The sequence below is a fragment of the Tachysurus fulvidraco genome, chromosome 17 (genome assembly GCF_022655615.1).
Source record: "Tachysurus fulvidraco isolate hzauxx_2018 chromosome 17, HZAU_PFXX_2.0, whole genome shotgun sequence".
Taxonomy (NCBI): Eukaryota; Metazoa; Chordata; class Actinopteri; order Siluriformes; family Bagridae; genus Tachysurus; species Tachysurus fulvidraco.
The window spans coordinates 20,474,546-20,499,781 of NC_062534.1; the positions used below are offsets into that span (position 1 = coordinate 20,474,546).

Genomic DNA, 25,236 nt, shown 5'->3' on the forward strand with positions numbered 1-25,236 from the left:
ACACACGCACACACACACACACACACACACACACACACACACACACATTAGTATCTTAAGGAAAAAATTCATTTTCTCTGCTTTTTTCTCACCGGTTTTTGTACCCATTGTCAGCGGTTAAAATTGGAGCCGGTGTCTGGTGTTGGACAAGGTGGCCTAAGTGGTTAAGTTGTTGAACTAATAATCAGTCTGCTGGGGCCCCCGAACAAGGCCCTTAGCCCTTAATTTATAAATGATATAAAAAGTAAGAGGCTTTGGATAATGGCGTCTGCCAGAAAGCCTTAAATGTAAAGTAATGTAAAACGAAAGGTGTCTGAAAGGTTGTGAGTTTAGAGCCATTATAATATAGAGCCTTCGGCAAGTACCTACAGATGTACCTACAGATGTACCTACAGATGTACCTACAGACAAAGGAATTCTTCACATGCCTTAAAGCATGAGTGAAACAACATATATATGTAGAGTGACATTTTGGTAATAGAGTTGTCATGTGTCAGTCTGAGAAATGTCACTTCATAAAAGCTGTTGTTTTTTGATTCTTCTGTGTGGGAGACTAAGAGCGGTTTCGTACCAGTGTGACTGGAATACCAGGAGAAAAGAAGGCTCTAGTGTTCACCTGTCAGTGCTGTCATGTACCTAAGCCCAGGAAATATGAGAACGCTGGCACAAATCTGAATATGCTCACACACACACACACACACACACACACACACACACACACACACACACACACACACACACACACACACACACGACTAACATCATGCCCTTCACAGGCTGCTACCTACATGGAGTAATAACTGGGTGAAATATTAATCAGTCCCATCGCTTCATTTCTCTCTGACACCTATAACACCTGAAGTGTTAGACATTTAGGCATTTAGACATTTAGAAGAGGCTCTCAATGAATACTGGCTTACAAATCAATCTTTGGATGACCAATAATGCATGATTTTTTATATTTTTTGCAATACAACATCTGGACTTGAACTGGTGAAGCAAGGGACTCTTCTTTTAAACTCCTCTCTGGAAAGACACATATGTAATGACGCGGGTTGCGATGACGTCTCTCTGCCCGAATCCGAGGGAAATCTGTGATACTCATTTCATTCATTTTCTACCGCTTGTCCGAACTTCTCGGGTCACGGGGAGCCTGTGCCTATCTCAGGCGTCATCGGGCATCAAGGCAGGATACACCCTGGACGGAGTGCCAACCCATCGCAGGGCACACACACACTCTCATTCACTCACACACACACACACGCACACACTACGGACAATTTTCCAGAGATGCCAATCAAAATACCATGCATGTCTTTGGACCGGTGGAGGAAACCGGAGTACCCGGAGGAAACCCCCGAGGCACAGGGAGAACATGCAAACTCCACACACAAGGTGGAGGCGGGAATCAAACCCCTGACCCTGGAGGTGTGAGGCGAACCACGGTGCCACTCCCCCCCCCCCCCCCAAAATCTGTGATATGTTCGAAAAAGTGTGTGACGTTCTTCTTCACTGTGATGGGAACCCACACAATACAAACCTGAAGCACTGATTTGAATCAGGTCTGTGGATAAACTACAAACTTCATGCTGATCCGAAAACCAACCCATTTTTATGTCTGTTTTTGTACTAAACGATTTATCCGAGCAGAATCCTCCACATAACTGAAACAAAAATGCACATTTGTGTGTCACACAAACGATCCCCTGCCCTCCCTCAACACGTACGTACACACCGGGAAATAAGCAAGCAAGTAACGCAACATGCAAGCAAATGTCTCTGGGGGACGGAGATGGAAACAAACACAGTAGTTATAGTGACTGTCTCTATCCACTCTGTGCATTTAAAGAAATGCTCCGAGACTCTCACTATGCGTGAAAACAGCACGTCTAAACTTTATAGAAACATCCGATACATCGCTGAGACTAATCTAGTTTGTGTTGCTGATCAATGCTGTAATTGTGTTCCTCCTTCCTTGCAGATGAACAAGAATCTGGAGGTGACGTGAAATATGTGAGCGCTTGATATATACTGTAAATAGCATCCTGGTGTTGGTATGTGGACATGGGCGATATTTCCTGTGACGGTTTCCTGACCATCAGCAAAATAGAGTGAAATACATACAGTGCATAGTATAGTACAGTATAGTACAGTATAGTGTTATTTATTTCTGTACCTTTGAGTCACAAATTGCTGGAACCAAATTCCTTGTGTGTGTCAAAACACTTTCAATCTGATTCTGATTACATGGGGGTGGTCACGTCAGAGGCTAAGTAAAGCGCATAATATGCTAGATATTGTTAGGTACTGTTTTGGGGACCAGAAGATACTTTTGAGTGTGAGCTCGGAGTTTTTAATTTGAGACAGAGCTCATGACAACGATCACGATGGAGGCGTAAAGTTTTAACAGACATAGAGCGTCTAAAATGGTACAGTGCATCAAATCTTTATTGTATTCTGAGTAAATAGTAAGTGTGTGAAAAATGGTGGAAATCTAGACCAGGCTCCTTTGCTTGGAGTCACGTATGTTATGTATTTTGTATAGGAACACTTCCTTTCAGACTCATGAGTGAGTTGTGACTCGCCTTATATATATATACATTACTGACATAATCAAAACATCAGGTGTTAGAATAATAAAAAGAGTAAATGAGTGTGTGTGTGTGTGTGTGTGTGTGTGTGTGTGTGTGTGTGTGTGTGTGTGTGTGTGTGTGTGTGTGTGTGTGTGTGTGTGAGTATATGAGTGTGTGTGTGTGAGTGTGTGTGTGTGTGTGTGTGTGTTTGAGAGAGTAAATGAGTGTGTGTGTGTGTGTGTGTGTGTGTGTGTGTGTGTGTGTGTGTGCTAACACAACCTTTTCAAGTACTTTAGACATAAACGGATAGGTCTGTAATTTTATAGTACATTTGGGTCTAAGTTAGGTTTTTTGATGAGTGGCCTAATAACTGCCAACTTAAAAGACTTCGGGACGTAACCTAAAGATAACGAGGAGTTAATGATATTAAGAAGAGGCTCACCAGCTTTATGTAACACTTCTTTCAGTAGTTTAGTTGATATGGGGTCTAGTGAACATGTTGCTGATTTAGCTGTAGTAATAAGTTTATCTAACTCTTCCTGTCCTGTACTTGTAAAGCTGTGTAAAGCTTTAGGTGAGATTGTGTCACTGGTTGCTCTCGTATGTTGAGCGTCACCTATTTTATTCCTGATACTTTCGATTTTATCAGTGAAGAATCTCATAAAATCCTCACTACTGAACTGTGTGAATAGTGTGTGTGTGTGAACAGTGTGTTCAGATTTCTGATTTTTTGTTAAACTAGCCACTGTGCTAAATAAAAACCTGGGATTGTTCTGGTTATTTTCTATGAGTTTGCTCAGGTGCTCAGCCCTAGCAGCTTTTAGAGCCTGTCTGTAGCTGGACATACTGTCCTTATACGCAATTCTAAAAACCTCTAATTTAGTTTTTCTCCATTTCCGTTCGAGGTTACGGGTCTCCCTCTTGAGGGTACGAGTATAACTATTATACCAAGGTGCAAGTGTGACTGGGCCAACAGTGTCTAATGTGCTAGTGAATATAGCGTTTATGCTGTTAGTCATTACATCTAGATCGTTTGTGTTTAAGGGTACAGTAAGAAGTCCAGACAGATCAGGCAGGTTATTTGTGAATCTGTCTTTACTGGTCAGAATAATAGTTCTACCGAGTCGATAACGTGTTGAGACACAGTTAGCCTGTTCTACGGGTAGTGTGTACATTATGAGATAATGGTCTGTGATGTCATCACTTTGAGGAATGATATCTATATCAGTGACATCTATTCTGTGTGATATTATTAAATCTAGTGTGTGATTACGTCGATGAGTCGCTCTAGTGATGTTTTGTTTAAGCCCAACTGAGTTTAGAAAGTCCATAAATGTGAGTCCTAACGCGTCGTTTGTGTCGTCAACATGAATGTTAAAGTCTCCTACAATTAATGCTTTGTCAAAGTTAACCAATAGGTCTGAGAGAAAATCTGTGAATTCTCTAAGAAAAACTGTGTAGGGCCCTGGGGGTCTGTACACGGTCGCTAGAGCAAGAGACATCAGGGATTTTTTCGAGTGCATGTGCGATAGTGTAACATTAAGGACAAGCATGCTGTGTTCTCTGGGTAACAGTTAGGAAATGACTAAAGATAGCGGCGACACCACCTCCACGGCCGGTCTGACGGGGCTCGTGCTTATAGATATACCCTGATGGTGTAGACTCGTTTAGACTGATGTATTCATTTGGTTTATTCCAAGTTTCGGTAAGGCAGAGTGCAGTAAGGCTATTTTCTGAGATGATTTCATTCACAATAAGTGCTTTGGGTGCAAGCGATCTAATGTTCAGAAGCCCAAACCTTAAGAACTGTTTTTGTTTGTTTCTTTGGCATTTTTCTGGTCTAATTACAGTAAGATTATTTCGAGAACTTCTCACGTATTTACTTTTTGAGCTCACTGCTTTACAAGTCAGAAGGTGTTCAGCGTGTCAGAGTGTCAGTTTGAAAAAATATTTCAAGTGAAAGTATATATTTAAAACGTATGTAAATGTTCAATATTCATTCTGCACTACTTATAGTTTCCTGTTAAAATGCAAGGAAATTTGTAATATGTGTGACTGTTAAACGGCTTTGTACAAAATTAGCTTCCATAGAAGTTTATCACAATCACAAAGGGGGGGGAACAAACCAAATACTCTGGAATCCATGTCAAATGTAAATGTATATATTTCTATATAATTTCGTACACACCCTTGACAGTAGCCTTTGACAGACTTCACTCTGACATTACACAGTTTACAAGGCACAGCATGACATATGACATATAATAGTCCACAGCCTATATAGCAGTCATATAGTGTTTAGCCTACAGAGCAAGGTCTGATACCTGACTGACATAAGCATAATGTCCCATGATCTAGAAGCTACTCAGTTATACAGTACATGTTATAGTTTCTATCCTAAAGTCCGGCCGGTTTATAACGGATGTGATAGAGCGTGTAGAACGTTCACTAAAGAAAGGGAGGCTAAAGCAGATCATGGTATTCAAACCATTAAATATCCTACATAGATGAACTCATGACTTCTCCATCTCTGTGAAGCTTGTTTGACTAGTTTTCAGAAGTCAAAGTGCATTCCATGTTAAATAAACTCTTTTTTAAGAGTTTACTTTATTCATCAGTTGCCAGGTAGTCGTAGTAGTAGTAGTAGTAGTAGTTATATGACCTGACACTGGGGGGAAAGGCCTACTTAATCTCTGAGGTAGATGATTTCATCCACACACACACACACACACACACACACACACACACACACACACACACACACACACACACACACACACACACACACACACACACACACAGAGCAGGACGAGTTAGCTCCACCTCATAACCACAGCTCTCAGCCAGGCCTCGCCATGGAAACTCCCATCCTCGATCATGGGATGTAGAGCTCCACTCCCTCACACTGGCTTTCCCTTCCCTTCATGCAACATCTATTTGCTCTTGCTCATAAATCAGTAACCGTTCACTTAAAAAATGCTTGTCTGATCTTATCACGCAACACACCTTGCAAATGAGTCTCAGTTTTTCACCCTTAAGGATGTGAAATGATTATGTTACAGTATTTCCCTCAACACTTGTATATCCGATTATGTAGCTCTTAACATGCAGGATGAACGGAGCTGAGACTTAATACTAATATAAAATTGTAGATCGTATGTAACACGATCATTAAATTCATCCAGCGTGATAAACACGTCTATGTTTAGCGATAATCTCTAACCGCAAGTTAAGTCAATAAAATGTTTTTTCAACTTCCAGCAAATGTTTTTAGTCTCTTATCCATACTGGGGATTTTGTACATTTGGTCTAAAAATCAGTTTTCGATAAACTTGTGAAATGAATGAATGAATGAATGAATGAATGAATGAATGAATGAATGAATGAATTGATGTTGGTCTTACTATCACACTCATGCTAAATCCCTACAAAATCTCTCATTTGCAACACGGCTCAATATAAACATTTTAAGAGTTAAAAGTTAAATAAATTAAAAGTAATAAAAAGCAGTAAATGAATTAATGAGGTGATGCTAGAAGTTCATTTTGATACCATAATCTGTGGGGGGGGGGGGATGCTAAAAAGGTTTGTGTGTTGTTCTGTAGGTAGTTAAATTAATCCCTTAGGACAGAATAATATGTGTAGTGATATTTTCTTTCATATGATCAAAGATTATGACTCCTATTATAGCAACACAATTTGAATGGCTTTAGAACGTCCAAAGAAGGACGCAGGGTTTTGCTTTGTCCTAAATCCATCTAACATGTTTCTTTTGACGTACGAGTCCGTGTGTGTGTGTTTGGGGGGGGGGGTATCCCTTTTATTGGAAACTTAAAAACTACACTCACCTTTGGGTGACTTGGCCTTTTGGGTGTGACGTGACATGTGGGAGAAAGAGGTGTTTGATTACTGAAAAACTAAGCGAAGGGGGGTAATAAGGAGAAAGGTAAACTCCCTCATTGTTCTCTATTGTTGTCCCCTATAGCAAGCATGATGTGTCCCAAGCAGAGTGGAGCAGGCTGAGCAGGTTTTCAGCTCTGAGTGTTAGAACATTCCTACCTAACAGGAGCCTGTGCTTACTGAGGTATATGAAGTATTCACAGCACTGCAAATATTCACAGCTTCTAAAGTTCATGCTATTTACACACACACACACACACACACACACACACACACACACACACACACACACACACACACACACACACACATACCGAAACCAGCCCCACCCATCCAGCTAGCCATGCTCTGCAAGATTTTTCTCCATTTGATGTTGATGTTGTTAAATTGAACATAAATACATTCTAATTTTAACAGGAAGCTGCTAGCTGCTAGACACGCGATGGATTTTTTTTAAACGCGTGAAAATGACTATTAATTCAAGAGCCTCATTGGTCGAATTACTCAAAAGCAACATGTTTACATTTACAGCATTTAGCAGCCACCCTTACTGTATCCAGAGCGACTTACATTTTTGGCTCATTTTTTTTATACAACTGAGGGTTAAGGGCCTTGCTCAGTGGGAACCTGGTGGACGTAGAAATCAAACTCACAACCTTCCGATTGGTAGCCCAACACCTTAAAGACTAGCCTACCACGTCCCCATGTTAGCTGGATTTAGGACAAAGCAAAACCCTGCGTCCTTCTATAATCAGTAATCGGGTTGTTGGTGTTATGCTGCAATTAGCCGATACTGATATTTAGAGCTGACTCAGTCCCACACCCTTATAAACCAACATGCACTGTGATAATTCCAAAGATTTGAACCATGGCAAAGAGAAATACTTTACAAGGAAGAGAGAAAAGAGAGCTAAAGATCAAGGTCATCATGGTGTAGAGGCTGGACAATGATGGGTCTTTATCGACAGCAAGCCAGAGAGAGAAAGACAGAAAGGAAACAGAGAGAATTGTGGAAAAGACAGGACAAAGGCTGAAGGATAAAGAAGAAGGGAGCTATGTGCAGGCTGGTACAGCTAGAACAGGGCTGGCAGTGTGTTTAAGGGGTTATAGTGCAAGGGATGTGCTTGACGTGCTTTATAGTGGGATGTTGGGTTGCCTGAGAACACTAGAAACCCTCATCTTTCCCAGCCCTTTCAACCCTTTTGTCCCTTCAACGCTTTCTATCCCTTGCATCCTGATCTCAAGCTCCCTAAAATCTGACTTAGTATCTTCACACTTTTTTGGCCATGAGACTCCTTCCAAAAAATGAAGACAGACAGATAACAATCTCTGGTGTGTTTAACTGCCAACCCTCATAATCTGGTCTTTCCTTACTTCAATAAACAAACATCAGCAATTTGTGTAATATGCAGTAGCTGCAGCAGGGCGTATCTTCCAGGCTAAACGTCATCCGATCCACCAAATCCTAGATAGAGGATGAGAGGATAGCGCTAGAAAGAGAGTTGAACTTTACACTTTATTCCATCTGAACAGCCTCACTGCTTCAGATAAAGGTGTTGCCTGGATGATCGTAGCAAACGCCACAATACCAGTAATCCACACGACTGGGAAAGGAGTGCACTGGCTGAATGACAGCTCACAGAGTACTCAAAGTAACCGCCTGGAATGTGCATTGCATTATTCAAAGGTGTAGGAGGGTATAAGGTTTGTATGACAAGCATGAGTGGAAATGTGGAAGTGAGGTGGAGTGAGTGGATAACCGGTGACTGTATAACAGCCGCTCCAGCACAACATCAAAATACGGAATGGGATCAAAGTTCAATGTGAATTTCGATTACACAATTACACCGGGCCGGAGAGATTGATGAGATAGAAAGAGATTTCATTACAGACTTCACTGTAGTCGTAAAGCACATAATTATTGATCTCTGTCACGTTATCTCATTCGACACAGCCCCTGTGCCAGTAAAACACAGTGATAATTCTGAGACTAGGTTATCATACCATGAAACGTTCGATCTGTAACACCCCTAATACTAAATACTAAAACTCCCAACGTGGTTTGGTGATATGCGATTGCTTTAAAGAATATTCATGCGCACTGAATCAAATGAAACTCAGACAACATCCCACAGTCGACACTCATTACCTCACTGCTTTTAGACCGTGTGAGCTCATCCTTGTCAATGTTTAACCCTTATCATGATGGTGCCAGGATACACAATCAGACAGCAGAAAGCTGATAAAGAAGTTTGGATGGACTGGCTGTTAAATCCGTAATCATTACAAGCACCACCTGTCAGTAATCAGCCACTGATTCAATAATACTTAAAATATTTGACTATTGTAATGTACCTGCGTTCAAAAACGGAAGGATTTATTTCTTTCTTTTTAAAGGCGCCTACAAAATTGAAGCTATATACAATGCAAACTAGCATGTCTTTTTTTTTTTTTGTCATTTTTGCACAGAAAAATTAAATAAAATAAAAATATTACTATTGTAAATAGAAATGAATTAATAAAATGAACTGGAATTGATCAAAAATACCGCCTGAAGGAATCTATATCGCCTACAAAATTGAAGCTATATACAATGCAAACTAGCATGTCTTTTTTTTTTTTTTGTCATTTTTGCACAGAAAAATTAAATAAAATAAAAATATTACTATTGTAAATAGAAATGAATTAATAAAATGAACTGGAATTGATCAAAAATACCGCCTGAAGGAATCTATATACGCTTCTATGTCAGATGCAGTACGGCTTATCGATATCTGAAGCCTTTTTTTTTTAGGTTAAGAGTAAAAGGTCTGAGCGTCGAATGCAAACAAAACTTTTTAAGAATTTTAATAAGAACAGGCCGACCCTGGTTCAGAGTTTAGTGTTTCACATTTGCATAGACAGACAAAATACACCAAACCTGAGGCTTTGGAATATGGCTTGCACAGCACAGGCATTCAAATTTGTCTTGTTCTCACCAATTTCAGGTTTTTACCGAGAGCGAACCTGATCTCGGATCAGCTCAGAGCTTCTAGTCAAGACGGAGGGCAAGGCAGCGTGAGTATGTTGCTCTACAAACAGGGATGTTGGTGTTGCATAAGCTCTCGCAGACATCTGAACTAACCTGTATAGCCAGAAACTATGAATTTATGTCAGAGCTCGGTGCAGTTTCTCTCTAACTCTCTTTCGTGCATGGTTTAATTCTGTACACACAAAGATTATGTTAACAAATATGTAACACGACTTAAACGTTAAGCAAAGACGGATGTTTGTGCTTGCTGTAGTTTGGTACGGAAAGGACAGAATTTTCTGCTTTGTTACAAAAAAAAAGAAGAAGAAAAAGAAATAGAGAGTACAGAATGACTTTGGAGGCATGTGACCTATAAAGATTGAGTGAATGGTGAGAATGTAACAGAACCTCTAAGGAACTGTGTGACAAATAGAAGGTGTGGTTGAACTAAAACGCAGATGGTGGGGGAGGGAAAAAAAATCCCATCGTTCAACTTTAACATCTGATGGCGTGTGACTTAACGAAAGGCCAACGCTATGAGAATAAAGCAGACTGTATATGAATGTACCTTGTTTAAGATATTTTCATGCAAAGCATTTAAAGGCCTCAAATGTCCTGAACGTGTGTGGTCATTTTGCAAAATGCATGCAAAAACATTGTTTTGCATGCACAGGTTAACACCGAAGGGCTTAAAACCCCCAAAAGCACCATTACCACCCTTGGTTAACCAGTGCATCATTTCCACAAATCAATTTTTTTTTCAAAGACCCTTTCAGCAGATTGAAGACAATAAAACCCCCAAAGTTGTTTTTAGCTCTGTATATGCTCTAAAGTGCGTGTTTTATCAGGAGGATGAAAGACAGAGGGTGGAGTGAGGATAAAACAAAGTTCCACCGTATTCAACCTGCCAGGTAGAATTCTCTACATAACTGAGTCGCTTCACTCTATCAACACGGATCGGCCGTGGATTACGGTGTTGCACAAACAATGGTGTTTGCAGTACAGCTAGCGATGTTTAGGTGTGAAGACTGCTGAAAGAGAATGACATATTCTACGTAAATAAAAGCGTACCTTCTAGATTCTTATCATGGAAATGTCAGGTTGTGTAATTATACGGGACAATTTCTTTAGCGTTCAGGGTAACGCCATTCATAACGGCTTTACAACACGAAGACGGGTTTATGCTGTCACGGGCGGAATTTTTTTTAATTTTTTTTTCACACACATTGCTCTCATTGTATTTCTCATAAGGAATTGAACATTTTTTATGATATATTTCTGACAAAACTGAGACGATTGATTGGGATAACGGAGATTTTTGTTGCTGCCTACAGTACATGATGGCTGTAGCCTTAGGGCACGTGAAACCTCGAGTGCCTGAAAGTGAAACCTCGAGTGCCTTGAGTTTCTTTAGGATTACAACAGGTTTCAGTGCTCACTGCTAACATTTGCTCAAGCCCAGCATCTTGTTTGCGACATAATGCTGCTTTGTACACAATAGTCTCATAGCTCTTATAGTGCATCACTTCCTAACAGCTAATAGAGCCTTATACAATGGGTTACTGTGGAATGACTGATGAATGTTTAGGCGCTAGTATGTGGAGAAGACGAAGAAGAAGCCCTTATTCGTCACGTATGCATTACAGCACGGTGAAATTGGGGTCAGAGCACAGCATCGGCCATGAAATATGCCACTGGAGGAGTGAGGGCTAGGGGCCTTGCTCAAGGGCCCAACAGTGGCAGCCTGGCAGTGCTGCAGCTTAAACCACAATACTCCGATCAACAGAGATCCCAGAGCCTTAACGACTTGAGCCACCGCTGCCCCCTCAATCGAGGTGTTCCTTTAATTCTGATGTATTAGCACAGGATGACAATCTCCTAACACCCCTGAAGGCATTAAGACCTCAGCAGGAGGCAAAACTCAACATCAGCACTGATACAGTCATGGCCGATTACTGAATTTCTCCACTGGGAATTTTGAATGACGTTCTCACCCAGCAGGCCATCCTCCAGGCGAGGCAGCAAGGCCGTGATGCAATTAGTGAGCCAGTGATGCCCAGCGTCCCTGAAGAGCAGACGTGAGGGCACCAGCTGTGTTGGCGATACGTGGTAATTACTTGAAACCACTTGAGCCATGCTACCTATGCTGTCTCCACTGATCAGCTTCATGACCTGTCCCTCTTTCTAACCTCCCCATCTAACTCTCTATGTCTTAATCCAGGAGCACAAAGGGAACAACAGGGACAATCCACAGGGACTACACACAGAGGCTCAAGCGTATCAAAGCTACAGAAGTGAGTTTTCGTAACCACAACAATGCAAAATGGTACAAACAACATGCTTACTAAGGCCATGCGATGATCTCCAGTCATGCAGTATCGAGTGATCACATGCTGATCATCTCTGATCAGACTCTGGATTCTAAGCAATAGATAAAGATGAAGATGCTGGTGTGAACGGTGGCCTCTGTAGAGCAGGCAAGCTAAAACAAAAAGGCTATTGACAGAGAAATAAGATTCATAACCACACAGCAGAGACATTCCAGAGAGTGCACTGGAGAGTCGATCCCTGCCCTTGTGCATTCTTCTGTGGGACGACGCACAAATTAATAGGACATGACTGGTGGCCTGTTATGCTGTGCGAGGCAACTGTTTTTGCTGGCATGGGATGGTTAAAGTTGTCACTTTGCTAACTAGATCAGTACTTATCACGAAGAATCACGTTTATCCTACGATGGAACGTGTTTTTCGATGGGAGTGGTCTCTTCCAGGATGACTCCGCCCCCCCCATTCTCTGAATATGAGAACTCACTGAATGGCTTGATGAGGATAAAAAGGGCCTGGCCTTCATATGGTCTGGTCTTCACACTCAGCAGATCTCAACCCAAATAAAGACTGATGGGAGACTTTGAAGCAACATTGAATGTTTGCAGGATTTTTATTGAAATCTTCCTGCAGCCAGCAGGTGAATTGATGAAATTTGGAAATGATCCAAAAAGAATTAAGGACAGAGCAAGGGGAAATGTCTGAAACAGTTTTTTAATCTATAGCGTCTTTCCTGTTTGTTATACAAAGACATTATTAACATCTTCATGGTGAGGTTCTCTTTATTTATAATGTATAACCATCAGTCCAACCACCAATCCAACCACCAGTCCAACGTTCCGTCTATCCATCCATTTGTCTGTAAGAGACTCTCATCAGCACAGTAAAGTGGTAGCATAAGGACATGAGTTTAAATCCCAAGACCACCGAGCTGCTACTGCTGGGCCCTTGTGCAAGCCCTCAACTCTCAGCTGTATAAATGAGAATTAAATGTAATGTGATTCTGTAAATAATGATACCTTATGAGCAAGTGGTTGAATGTGTGTATGGTTTAGGAAGGAGAAGGATCAAAGGTCAATATATATATTATATTGTATTGTTTTATATTGTATTATATATATATATTATATATATTATATATATATATATATTATATATATTATATATATTATATAATATATATATTATATATATATATAAAATTATAACTTATTAAATACAATGTACCAATATAGTTAGAACACTTTGCAAACAATTTCAGAATTTACAATGTAAAATGAACAAAAAATGACATTTAATCTGCCTATAAAAACATAAATATTCTTGTAAACCATGAGAAGTGCATGACGTACATTTACTCAGCGCTGCTTACATCATCTGAATACAAACACAACGCTGTTTATGCTGCTGGTTTTGGCAGCCGAATACATGACCCCATAATTCCTGGGTAGGTTTGATGACCTCTGGGGCAGAAACACATGCATGACATTGTGAACTTCCCAACACGTTTCAGCCGTACAGGTGGAATCAGTGGGTATGACAGAACAGTGTGTGGATCAGTGAAAAACACGGCAGGTTTGCAGTTTTCTATGTCAGGCAATTGTCAGGCCTTTAAATGTTCTTCTCTGGAACCGAGGTTATACGATCACTGATAGTGACATATACTCAAGAGCAAAAAAGCAATAAAATGTAGAAGAGGCAATAAAGTGCTTTGGCTGTTGCACAACCACCTTCTCTACAACATGATAAGGCCCCAAACAAGAGAAAACTGAGCTGCAACTCAAACACAGTGAGTCAATCTGTTCTATAGTATTATGTCAAATTAGAGTTTAGTGGTGTTAATTAGATACTGTTTCTTAGCCAATCATGTAGCAGCAGCAGCACAATGGACAATGCAAGCCATACAGATAAAGATAAGCTTTCCCTTTTCTGTATTGTTCCTTACATATCATACAGTACAATGTCTCCATGGTAGCAAATCCAGGAGGGTTTAGTTTCTGTTTGTAACAGTAAAACTATAGAGATGTAGAATTAATCACTCACTCACTCACTCACTCAATCAATCAATCAATCAATCAATCAATCAATCAATCAATCAATCAATCACTCAATCTATCTATCTATCTATCTATCTATCTATCTATCTATCTATCTATCTATCTATCTATCTATCTATCTATCTATCTATCTATCTATCATATATCTCAGGGCTACTTTTTTGTGTCTGCGTCCGGCATCAAAAATCTGTATCTACATTCTGATTTCGAACTTAAGTGGGAGAAAAAAGAAACGAAGCAGAAATGGCAGTGTGGTGTGATGTGGAACGCAGAGAAGCTCTGACACAAACTGCCATAAAACTCCAGCTCATAATTATTCTCAAATCGAGATGGCTTTTTAATCTCGCATATATTACTTTGGTTTAGATCGATTATAAATGCTGCTACTGTTACTTCTATTACTTCTAACATTATTAGTACTATTAGTACTACCACTGTTACTGATAACTAGTACTAATGCTACTATTACTAGTAGTTCTATTAGGAATAGATGATAGAGAGATATAGTAACTTAATTGGAAACTTTACAATTGTGATTCTGTTACTATATTTATGTAACGCTGCTTTGAGACCATGTTAATTGTTAAAAGCGCTATACATATAAATTGAATTGAAATGTTACTACTAATACTGCTACTATTACTGCTACTGCTGCTATTAGTAATAATAATAATAATAATAATAATAATAATAATAATAATAATAATAATGACAATAATAATGATAATAATAATAATGACAATAATAATAATAATAATAATGACAATAATAATGATAATAATAATAATGACAATAATAATAATAATAATAATAATAATAATGACAATAATAATAATAATAATGACAATAATAATAATAATAATAATAATAATAATAATAATAATAATAATAATAATAATAATAATAATAATAATAATAATAATAATAATAATAATAATAATAGTAGTAGTAATAATAATAATAATAATAATAATAATAATAATAATCACGGCAAACAGCAGCAACACTGGTTCAGTTAGGAGCAGGTTTGTACCCATCCCTGATTTTTTTTTTGATATTTTTCTTCAAAATAGAAAGAAATTAGCAACCACCATGACCCTGACCAGGCATTTAGTAAGTCTGACCTAATAACCTCAGTAAGTGCATCGGTGATGTTAATTAGCCTGCTCTGTCTTTGTCCCACGAGCACTTCTAATCTCAAACAGATGACCTGTAAATCTGCTAGGATCGAATTCTCTGTCCCCGAACAATGGATTTGTTTTCAGATACATAACAAATGCACAAACAAGTACCTACACGATTTCCTTTAACAAACGTAACAATGGTTCAATGGCGTGTTGTTTAGTCGGATGTAGCTGTGGTCTTTTTTGTGTATCCGAATCCCGACACGGATGCTAACAAAGAGTTTCTGTACAGTGGCACGGTGAAAGTGAAAAGTGCTACAGGTTTAATTGTGTACTGAAGTATTGTATCTATAACATTCAGAGGATCCAGGACATCTGTGAAGGTCACAGCTGCATGTTTATAGTTCTTTGAAAGTGACGGTGTTGTGAGTGAATTTCCGCCCGAAGTGACATATTTTCCGTGTGGTTTTGCAGTGTTACCTAAACATACACGGATTAGGAGAAACTTTCCGTTCACACATCTCCATTACACACATGTCTGAGATGGTGGTGGTGGACAGATAACCTCAGAGATCCACACCGACTCTCTGTTGTTAAATGACTGAAGTGATTCCAGCTCTAATCAAACAGATTTGTTTCGGTGTGTCCTAAGATGGTTTTGGCATCTAGAGGAAAAAACAAACAAACAAACAAACAAACAAACAAACAAAACACAGAAATCTAATGTGTTTCAGGTCTGGTTGTAAATCAGATGTCTCGTGTGCCATCGCTTTACCTTGAAAATATGTGACAAGAACAAGAGGAGGAAAAACAAGCAAGACAAGAAGTGTTACTCTACACACACTACACACACTACACACACCTGTGTTACTCTACACACACTACAAACACCTGTGTCACTCTATACACCTGTGTTACTCTACACACACTCCTGTGTTACTCTACATACACTCCTGTGTTACTCTACATACACTCCTGTGTTACTCTACATACACTCCTGTGTTTACACACCTGTGTTACTCTACACACACTCCTGTGTTACTCTACATACACTCCTGTGTTACTCTACACACCTGTGTTACTCTACACACACTCCTGTGTTACTCTACACACACTCCTGTGTTACTCTACATACACTCCTGTGTTACTCTACATACACTCCTGTGTTACTCTACACACCTGTGTTACTCTACACACACTCCTGTGTTACTCTACATACACTCCTGTGTTTACACACCTGTGTTACTCTACACACACTCCTGTGTTACTCTACACACACTCCTGTGTTACTCTACACACCTGTGTTACTCTACACACACTCCTGTGTTACTCTACATACACTCCTGTGTTACTCTACACACCTGTGTTACTCTACACACACACCTGTGTTACTCTACACACACTCCTGTGTTACTCTACATACACTCCTGTGTTACTCTACACACCTGTGTTACTCTACACACACTCCTGTGTTACTCTACATACACTCCTGTGTTACTCTACATACACTACACACACCTGTGTCACTCTACACACCTGTGTTACTCTACACACACACTCCTGTGTTACTCTACATACACTCCTGTGTTACTCTACATACACTACACACACCTGTGTCACTCTACACACCTGTGTTACTCTACACACACACTCCTGTGTTACTCTACATACACTCCTGTGTTACTCTACATACACTACACACACCTGTGTCACTCTACACACCTGTGTTACTATACACACACTAAACATTACACACTACACACACGTGTTACTATACACACACTACACACTCCTGTGTTACTCTACACACACCTCTGTAACCCTACACACACTACCCACACTAGTGTCACTACACAGATACGTGTGTTACTCTACACTCACTACACACACCTGTGTTTCTCTACACACACAATTACTCTACACACACACCTCTGTAACCCTACACACACTACACACATATGTGTGTTACTCTACACACACACACACACACCTCTGTAACCCTACACACACTACACATTACACACTACACACACATGTTACTCTACACACACTACACACTCCTGTGTTACTCTACACACACACACCTCTGTAACCCTACACACACTAGTGTTACTCTAAACACACCTGTGTTACTCTACACACACACACACACCTCTGTAACCCTACACACACTAGTGTTACTCTAAACACACCTGTGTTACTCTACACACACACACCTCTGTAACCCTACACACACTAGTGTTACTCTAAACACACCTGTGTTACACTACACACACACACACACCTCTGTAACCCTACACACACTAGTGTTACTCTAAACACACCTGTGTTACACTACACACACACACACACCTCTGTAACCCTACACACACACTACACATTACACACTACACACATGCGTTACTATACACACACTACACACTCCTGTGTTACTCTACACACACACACACACACCTCTGTAACCCTACACACACTAGTGTTACTCTAAACACACCTGTGTTACTCTACACACACACACACCTCTGTAACCCTACACACACTAGTGTTACTCTAAACACACCTGTGTTACTCTACACACACAAACCTCTGTAACCCTACACACACACTACACATTACACACTACACACATGTGTTACTATACACACACTACACACTCCTGTGTTACTCTACACACACACACACCTCTGTAACCCTACACACACTAGTGTTACTCTAAACACACCTGTGTTACTCTACACACACAAACCTCTGTAACCCTACACACACACTACACATTACACACTACACACATGTGTTACTATACACACACTACACACTCCTGTGTTACTCTACACACACCTCTGTAACCCTACACACACTACACACGTATGTGTGTTACTCTACACACACTACACACACCTGTGTTTCTCTACACAAGCCACGAGTGACTACGGCGAGGACAAAACTCCCTGAGAGGACATGAGGTAAAAACCTTGAGAGGAACCAGACTCAAAACTCCTCCTCATCTGGGTGACACTGGATAGTGTGATAATAAATAATTCAGTTAAAAATAACTGCACACTATATAATCATGTGCAATTATGTAACCAGATGCTTTTCAGCTTTATCTGCATACTCTTTGTTAATTAATAAAGGAACATTTTAATCCATTTTTATTTTTATCTACAGTGTGAAAACGTACGTTTTACTTTTACATTTATTTGCTTAGGAAACACGAGCAAAGTGATCTAACAGGCAGAGAACAAAGTCTTTCTAGCATACAGTTTATTTATGTGTTCAAGGCAGATTTGGGTCTTTAAACACACTTAACCTAACGGCAACCATTTGAATGAGGATGTTTATAATTCTGTAGAAAATCAAAGCTGTCTTGACAAAGCAATTAATACAAACTCCTAGCACGAATGATGCATTGGACCAATTCTATGACGTGTGTTGTCCTATGTTTCGCATTCACAACTTTAATTCCTACGCGCATTTATAATCTGACATGCAAAAAAGCAAGAAAAACTCATGATCATGGTTTCCTCTTCAAGGTTGGAATAAAGCAGCAGAGATCACTGACGCAGCTGGTGAGCATACGTAGCTAATACACTTGTACACTTACTGTAAACTTATTGTAGCTAATACACTTGTACACTTATTAAACTTATTGTAAAGTGACAATCAAGTAAAGACTTTCAGGCGGCACGTATATGAGCTCACATACATGCTCATAAATTAAAAAATTCTTATAGGATGCTGAATTGGTGTAAATTGATCATAATCACACTGTCGAAACACACACACACACACACACACACACACACACACACACACACACACACACACACACTGGCAAGGTCAATGCAAGAACATGTATAAGTCTGAACACATTCTCAGACATACACACACACATACAGACACACACAGCTTATAAGGTTAGAAGGTCCACAGTAGCAGCTTGTACACACAAGTTCTACACAAGGGTGGTGATTTTTCCCCACAGACAATGATCAAGCCTGTTTTATGGATTATGGTGAGGACACATATCCTTACAGCCACCTCCAACATACAAAACACACACATATCCTTACAGAGAGAGACTTTGCATCAAATTTAAATATTGCCATTGTACTGTAAGCTGACTATGGCCTGACCATTACATTCAGTAACTCACATTTCGCATTTTAGGAAATGTGCAAATGTCCATTGACCACAACATACCCCAACAGTGGGCAGAAAATAGATCATTAACAAAAGGCCAAACGTGGATAACATCACGGGCTGCTCACATGTTCCACATTCACAATGGAAAGCTTTCAAAAGAACCATTTTTGGAGCTACGCTTGAATATCTCTGTATGACAAGACAGACAAGCCAGACCGGTCTGACACTTTAGTCCTCGAGTTCTCTCTCTCTTTCTCTCTCTAGGTTTCAGAGTTTACACAGAATAGGGAGGAAAAAAACAAAAAAACATCCTGAGGCAGACAGTCTGGAGGCTGAAACGCCTGGAGGATCCGAGGAGATGAGAAAAGAATACTGGCCTGAGCTGACTGACTAGAAGTCTATAAGTGAGTAAATATGGTGAGCAGAAAAATCTCACAATGCACAAGACTTGAAACGGTTGAAGGCTGAAAAAAGACCAGGTGATCTTTAGCTTTCCAGTTCAGGTGAGTCTGTGACCATAATAGCCTCAGATTCCTGTTCTTGGCTGAAACCTGATGTCATCTTCTGCTGTTGTAGCAGCCCATTCACCGCAAGGTTAAACTATTAGCTGCATGCTGAGATGCTTTTCTGCTTATAGTGATTATAGGATTATTACTATATCCTATATTTCAGCTTAATTCAATCTTTCCATTTTTTTCAGATCCTCCACACACTCAGTGTTCACAGTTAAAGCCACAAAAATCACACATATACCCTGAGCTTTGCTGTAAACATTAACGTAAGCACTTCACCTGCATCTGCATGATGGCTTTTACAAAAACTCGCTGATCAGATTACAGGGACAGAGCAACAACACTCAACAACAGGGACTCTGTTATAATAATTCTTGGAGACTTTAATAAAGGAAATCTCTACCAAAATCCAGACAGCATGTCCCACTAGAGGCAGTAATATACTGGACCATTGTTACACCACAATAAAGAATCCATATCGCTCAGCCCCACCGGCAGATTTGGGTCTCTCTGATCACTGCCTGGTTCATCTTATACCAACCTACAGGCAAAAACTTAGGTCTGTTAAACCGGTAGAAAAGACTGTAAAGAGATGGACCAAAGAAACAGAGCAGGTTTTACAAGCTGCATCCAATGACCTGGACAAGCTCACTGAGACTGTAACTTCATATATCAGTTTCTGTGAGGACATTTGCATTCCTACTAGAAGTTGACATTCAACTGACATTTGTCAATGATAAGCCATGGTTTACAGCAAAATTCTGACATCTTTGTCATGCCAAAGAGGATGCCTACAGAAATGCAGGCCAGGAACACGCTGAACAAGGAGATTAGAGCGGCTAAAAAGAGCTACGCTAAAAGGCTGGAGGTTCAGTTCACCTCTAACCACTCAGCTTCAGTCTGGAAAGGTTTGAAAGCCATCATCAATTACAAGACACCGTCCTCCAGCACTGTGTTGAATCAACAACTTGCTGAAGAACTGCATGAGTTTTATTTTAGATTCGAAACACCCCACACCCGTTCTGATCATCTCTCTACACAACCTTTAACACTTCCAGTACCCCCCCCCCTTCAGTGAAGATAATGTCTTCAGAAAGAACAAAAGTATATATCAGGGACTGATGCAAGGGTCCTCCTCCAGAACAAACTAGTTCTTTCCTAGCTTTATCTGTCAGTGGATCACCAGCCTTCCGACAGATAGACAGCAGCTAGTGAGACTGGGGAAATTCATGTCAAACAGCCACTCCACCAACACAGGCACCCCTCAAGGTTGTGTTCTCTCCACTGCTTTTCTCCCTGTACTCCAAGAACTGCACCTCTAATGACCCCTCTGTCAAGCTCCTGAAGTTTGCGGATGACACTACTGTCATCTGCCTCATTAAAGACGGAAACGAGTCCGCCTACAGACAGGAGGTTAAAGAGCTGGCTGTCTGGTGAATTCACAACAACTTGGAGCTCAATACGCTCAAAACAGTGGAGATGATTATGAACTTCAGCAGAAACCCCCCTGCACTCCCCCCCACTCAAAATTATGGACAGCACTGTGGCTGCAGTGAAGGCATTCAAGTACCTGAGGCTCTAGTTCCTGAAGTGGAACACTCACATTAACACCATTGCAACCAGGCAAAAGAACTGTTTCTTTCCCCAGGCAATCTACCTCATGAAGAGTTTGACTACTTAATAGTAGTCAAATAATCTAAATGAATAGTAACCTACTCCTGGAGGAACGAATGTGTTGTCCTTAATTTGACACACCTCTTACCCTTTCTGTACATCTCCGATAGCAGCTCGGCCACATACGGTATAACCCTGCTGACACACACTAGTAAATATCTAGAGCAGAGGCCACCACCCTACACGTAGGGTTCATTCCACCCACATTTTACAGTACACACCTGATCCGTTTCATACACCTTTCTCCACCTTCAGCTGGATCAGGTGTGGTAGACATGAGGGTGGAAATCAGTTTAGACAACAAGAGATTGTTGAATACTGATCTACAAATTCTCAAGCCTCTTAACATTAACAAGCAGGTTAACACACTAAAACTTCAGCAAACAGTTTGGAAATTACGGCCCGAGACGCACCTGTCTGCCTTAATACCTGTGCTTTACAGGGTGTAACGTCCTGGAGCTTTATCACCCTACGTAGTGTGCCATATGTACATTTATCAAACACCCTTATCCATGTGACTTATATATATATTTTTTAATTTCAATTCATAGATCTTAATTGAGGGTTAAGAGTCTTGCACAGGGTCCCAGGAGTAGCAGCATTGGCGGACATGGGATTTGAACCTATGACCTTTGGTGGACATGGGATTCGAACCTTTGACCTTTCGATCGACAGCCCAACACTTTAAACACTAGGCTATAACATTCCCATATATGTTGAAATTAAGACTGTATTCTGTAGCCGTTAAATGTGTCCTGACTACGGTGTGATTAATAAACAGTACGCACCTGTGTGTGAACTTCAGCACTGTCCCTGTCTATTTCACCGATGTAGTACTGCTCCAGCCACCGCCGCGCGTTCTTCGAGTGCCGGTGCGGAGGTCCGTCCAGCTGGGCGCTGATGTCGCTCCCTGAGCGGCGTAAAATCAGCGCCTCTCCGCCCGGGTGCATTCTCAGGAAGCCGGACACATCGTACACCCGCGTCCCCACCAGCACCCAGCAGGACTCCTTAGTGCAGTGTCTCGCCACTTCTTCCTCGGACAAGTAGCGAGTGGTCACTGATGGAGACATGTTTAATATATTTATTACAATATATTAATTTAAATATATATATATATATATCCAGGTTTATGGTCAGATAAAACCGGAGGACTTTTCTGAGCTCCTCCACTGAGAGTCCGGTGAAGCTCTACATGTAGTAACCAGCTTATTAGTATCTCATGAATAATTCATGAGGTAGAACTTTTAGGGGCGTGGTCCGGCCACAGGCACCTGTTACACGAAGGATGAGAAATCCTTCATTTTAGATTTGTCTTCGATTCATACGAATAAAAATGCGCCTTGTTTGGATAATTACTCAAAAATAAAATAAAATAAAAATAATAAATAAATAAAAATACGATATTTCGATTTTATTTCATTTTTATATCTCGCGTGCATGTTGCACTTCCGGTTTGGGGGCATTTCCGCTTACTATCTTCTGTTTGTATAAGTTGAATTATTGACTTATTAAAACCGCGCTTTTTTGTAAGGTGGTGCGATATTTATTTTGGTTTATTTGGTTTTAACGAGAGTTTTTTTAATGATCAAATATTGGATGAAAGATTGTGAAACATCAGTATAAATCATTGTGAGACAAGAGCGCCCCCATGACCAAGACCACGTGTCAGAGATGGACACAGATGTTATAACCTGTTGTGATGGTTCAACTTTTCTACTGTATATTTTGATGTTTTTAGCTCAGTGTTATAGTCTTGGATTACTGATCAGAAGGTCATGAGTACAAATCCTAGGTCCACCAAGCTGCCACTGCTGAGCCCCTGTGCAAGGCCCTTAACCCTCAATTGCTTAATTGTATAAATTGAAATAAATGTCACTCTGGATAAATGTAAATTTCCCCTGCTCCCAATACATCTGATTTAACTACAATATATATTTATAATACATTATTTAGGGAAGTAGATACTCCAGGGACCAGGGTTAGGAACCTTGTGCATGTGGGAGGCTCACTTCAAATCAACATAAAGTTGTCCAGATCCTGTCCAGATTGAAGAAGAAGAAGAAGAAGAAGAAGAAGAAGAAGAAGAAGAAGAAGAAGCTTTTATTTGTTACATAACCATTAAAACAAAATTATTTTCTTTACATCACCCAGCTTCTTAGGAAGCACAGGATCAACCAAAATATAGCTCCTCTCCCGGAACAGAGAAGGTTGAGGGCCCAGCTTTGGCAGCTTGGTAATGCTTGGGCTTGAACCTCCAACCTTCTTATCAGGACCCAGAGCCTTAACTGTTGCACCACTACTTGAGGCTTAAAGTTGCTCAAAACCTTTTTCTAAAAGTTTTTTCTTTTAATTTGTTACCCATTAATAAAAAAGTTGCTTAACTTTATTTTTATAAAAATAAAATTCAGACCTTCAGCACATGCTGCCACTACTCTGAACGTATCTGGTACTATACTGTAAGACTTGAACGACTTTTGTCCCTCATGTAGAGTTTATGGAGGGAATCAACTGGGTCGACTAGTTTAAAGGCAGTAAAAAATTAACCAGGATTGAAGTATGATATTGTTTGTAATTTGAGACATTTAGGAGTATGGAATCATTACTTATCAATGATTGTCTTTTGTCTCTAGCAGATACAGGTCTGTTAATGGAGACATGTTTCCTTTGTTATGTAAGTCTGTTACAGGTATGTAAAATATGTGGAGTCCATTACATAAATACCTTTACAAATATCGTATCTATAACTCAACCTCCTAATGAAATATTTTAGCAATAACCATCTGTTACTTTGTTTAATGAGTCAGCATTCATTTATAATATGAGAGCGTATACTGTCACAAATGAGGAAGTTTATCTTTGACTTTTCAACCATCTGGTTGTTATTGTTAGATTAAACCATGCATGTGTCATTCTCTTTAATCAGATATGCATCATTTGCTGAATCAGCTTCAGTGCAAATGGACAATGCAGCACATCTCTGTACTCCAGTTTTACCTCCAGGCTGCAGTGTTGGTCAGTGAAATCAGTCTGCTTTTGCTAGTGAGGAACCTGAGCACAGAAGGGTGATCAAGCGTTCATCAAAGCTGTGTGACTCGATGGTGCCGGGAACCAAATGCAACATCAAAAATAACACACGGCCTGTTGTTTTCAACTCTCTCACCACTAATATTCTTTCTTAGACAAAGACTTAGATCTGAAAGATTCCACAGTTTAAAGATAAGTGAGACAGCAAATCTCCTTAGAGCAAAACACCATGATAAACAGTTCTAGTATGGGATGCAAAATGTCACAGAACCTGTTCTTTAAAAACATCCAGGCTATTTTAAGTTAGAGAAAAACATGCTATGTGAAAACACATTTCTTCATTAAACAATTCATACATTAAAAATAGCAAGAGTCTTCTTATTCTGAACAAATTTTGCATATGATATAGATTTAATGTTTTTAGTTAAATCCATTACTAAGAACCCATTCGTAGTTAATTGCTGTATGTGTTAATGAATCTACTGGGGAAATAAACACTTTTTTTAACTGGTTAGCAGAAATGGATTTAAGGTTGTAGGAGAGGTGTATGGGCTTAAAAGGAAATATTAAAAATCTAAATTTTGAAAATATGAATAAATGCTAGCATGATGTGTTATGAGAAGTGACATACAGCTAAGTACGGTGACCCATACTCAGAATTTGTTCTCTTAACCCATCCAAAGTGCACACACACACGGAGCAGTGGGCAGCCATTTATGCTGCGGCACCCGGGGAGCAGTTAGGGGGTTCAGTGCCTTGCTCAAACGCACCTCAATCATGGCCAGCCCGAGACTCGAACCCACAACCTTCGGGTTACGAGTCAGACTCTCTAACCATTAGGCCACGACTGCCCGAGCTTGCTTATGATCTTGCTTATTGTCTGGTTTGACCA

General features: G+C 40.0%; 1 protein-coding gene and 1 long non-coding RNA gene across 9 annotated transcripts in view; one reads left to right on the top strand and one right to left on the bottom strand.

Annotated features, from left to right (window-relative positions):
• fa2h (fatty acid 2-hydroxylase) overlaps positions 1–22,509 on the bottom strand; it is a 29,981-nt gene extending 7,472 nt beyond the window's left edge. The window contains exon 1 of the mRNA XM_027135593.2: positions 22,109–22,509. Coding sequence (XP_026991394.2) covers positions 22,109–22,390 — 282 coding nt within the window. The 5' untranslated portion in view covers positions 22,391–22,509. The remainder of the gene's footprint in view (positions 1–22,108) is intronic.
• On the top strand, positions 1,493–24,710 carry LOC113635877. Of its 8 annotated transcripts, none has more exons than XR_003438927.2 (8): positions 1,493–2,429; positions 6,559–6,657; positions 9,461–9,534; positions 18,522–18,557; positions 19,399–19,538; positions 19,835–19,912; positions 23,954–24,006; positions 24,244–24,710. It is a non-coding gene; the product is annotated as an uncharacterized LOC113635877 (long non-coding RNA). The 8 variants fall into 8 exon arrangements; XR_003438923.2 differs by having other exon boundaries at positions 1,494–2,429; positions 9,461–9,530; XR_007138311.1 differs by lacking the exon at positions 6,559–6,657 and having other exon boundaries at positions 1,494–2,429.
• The last annotated feature ends 526 nt before the right edge of the window (positions 24,711–25,236 follow it).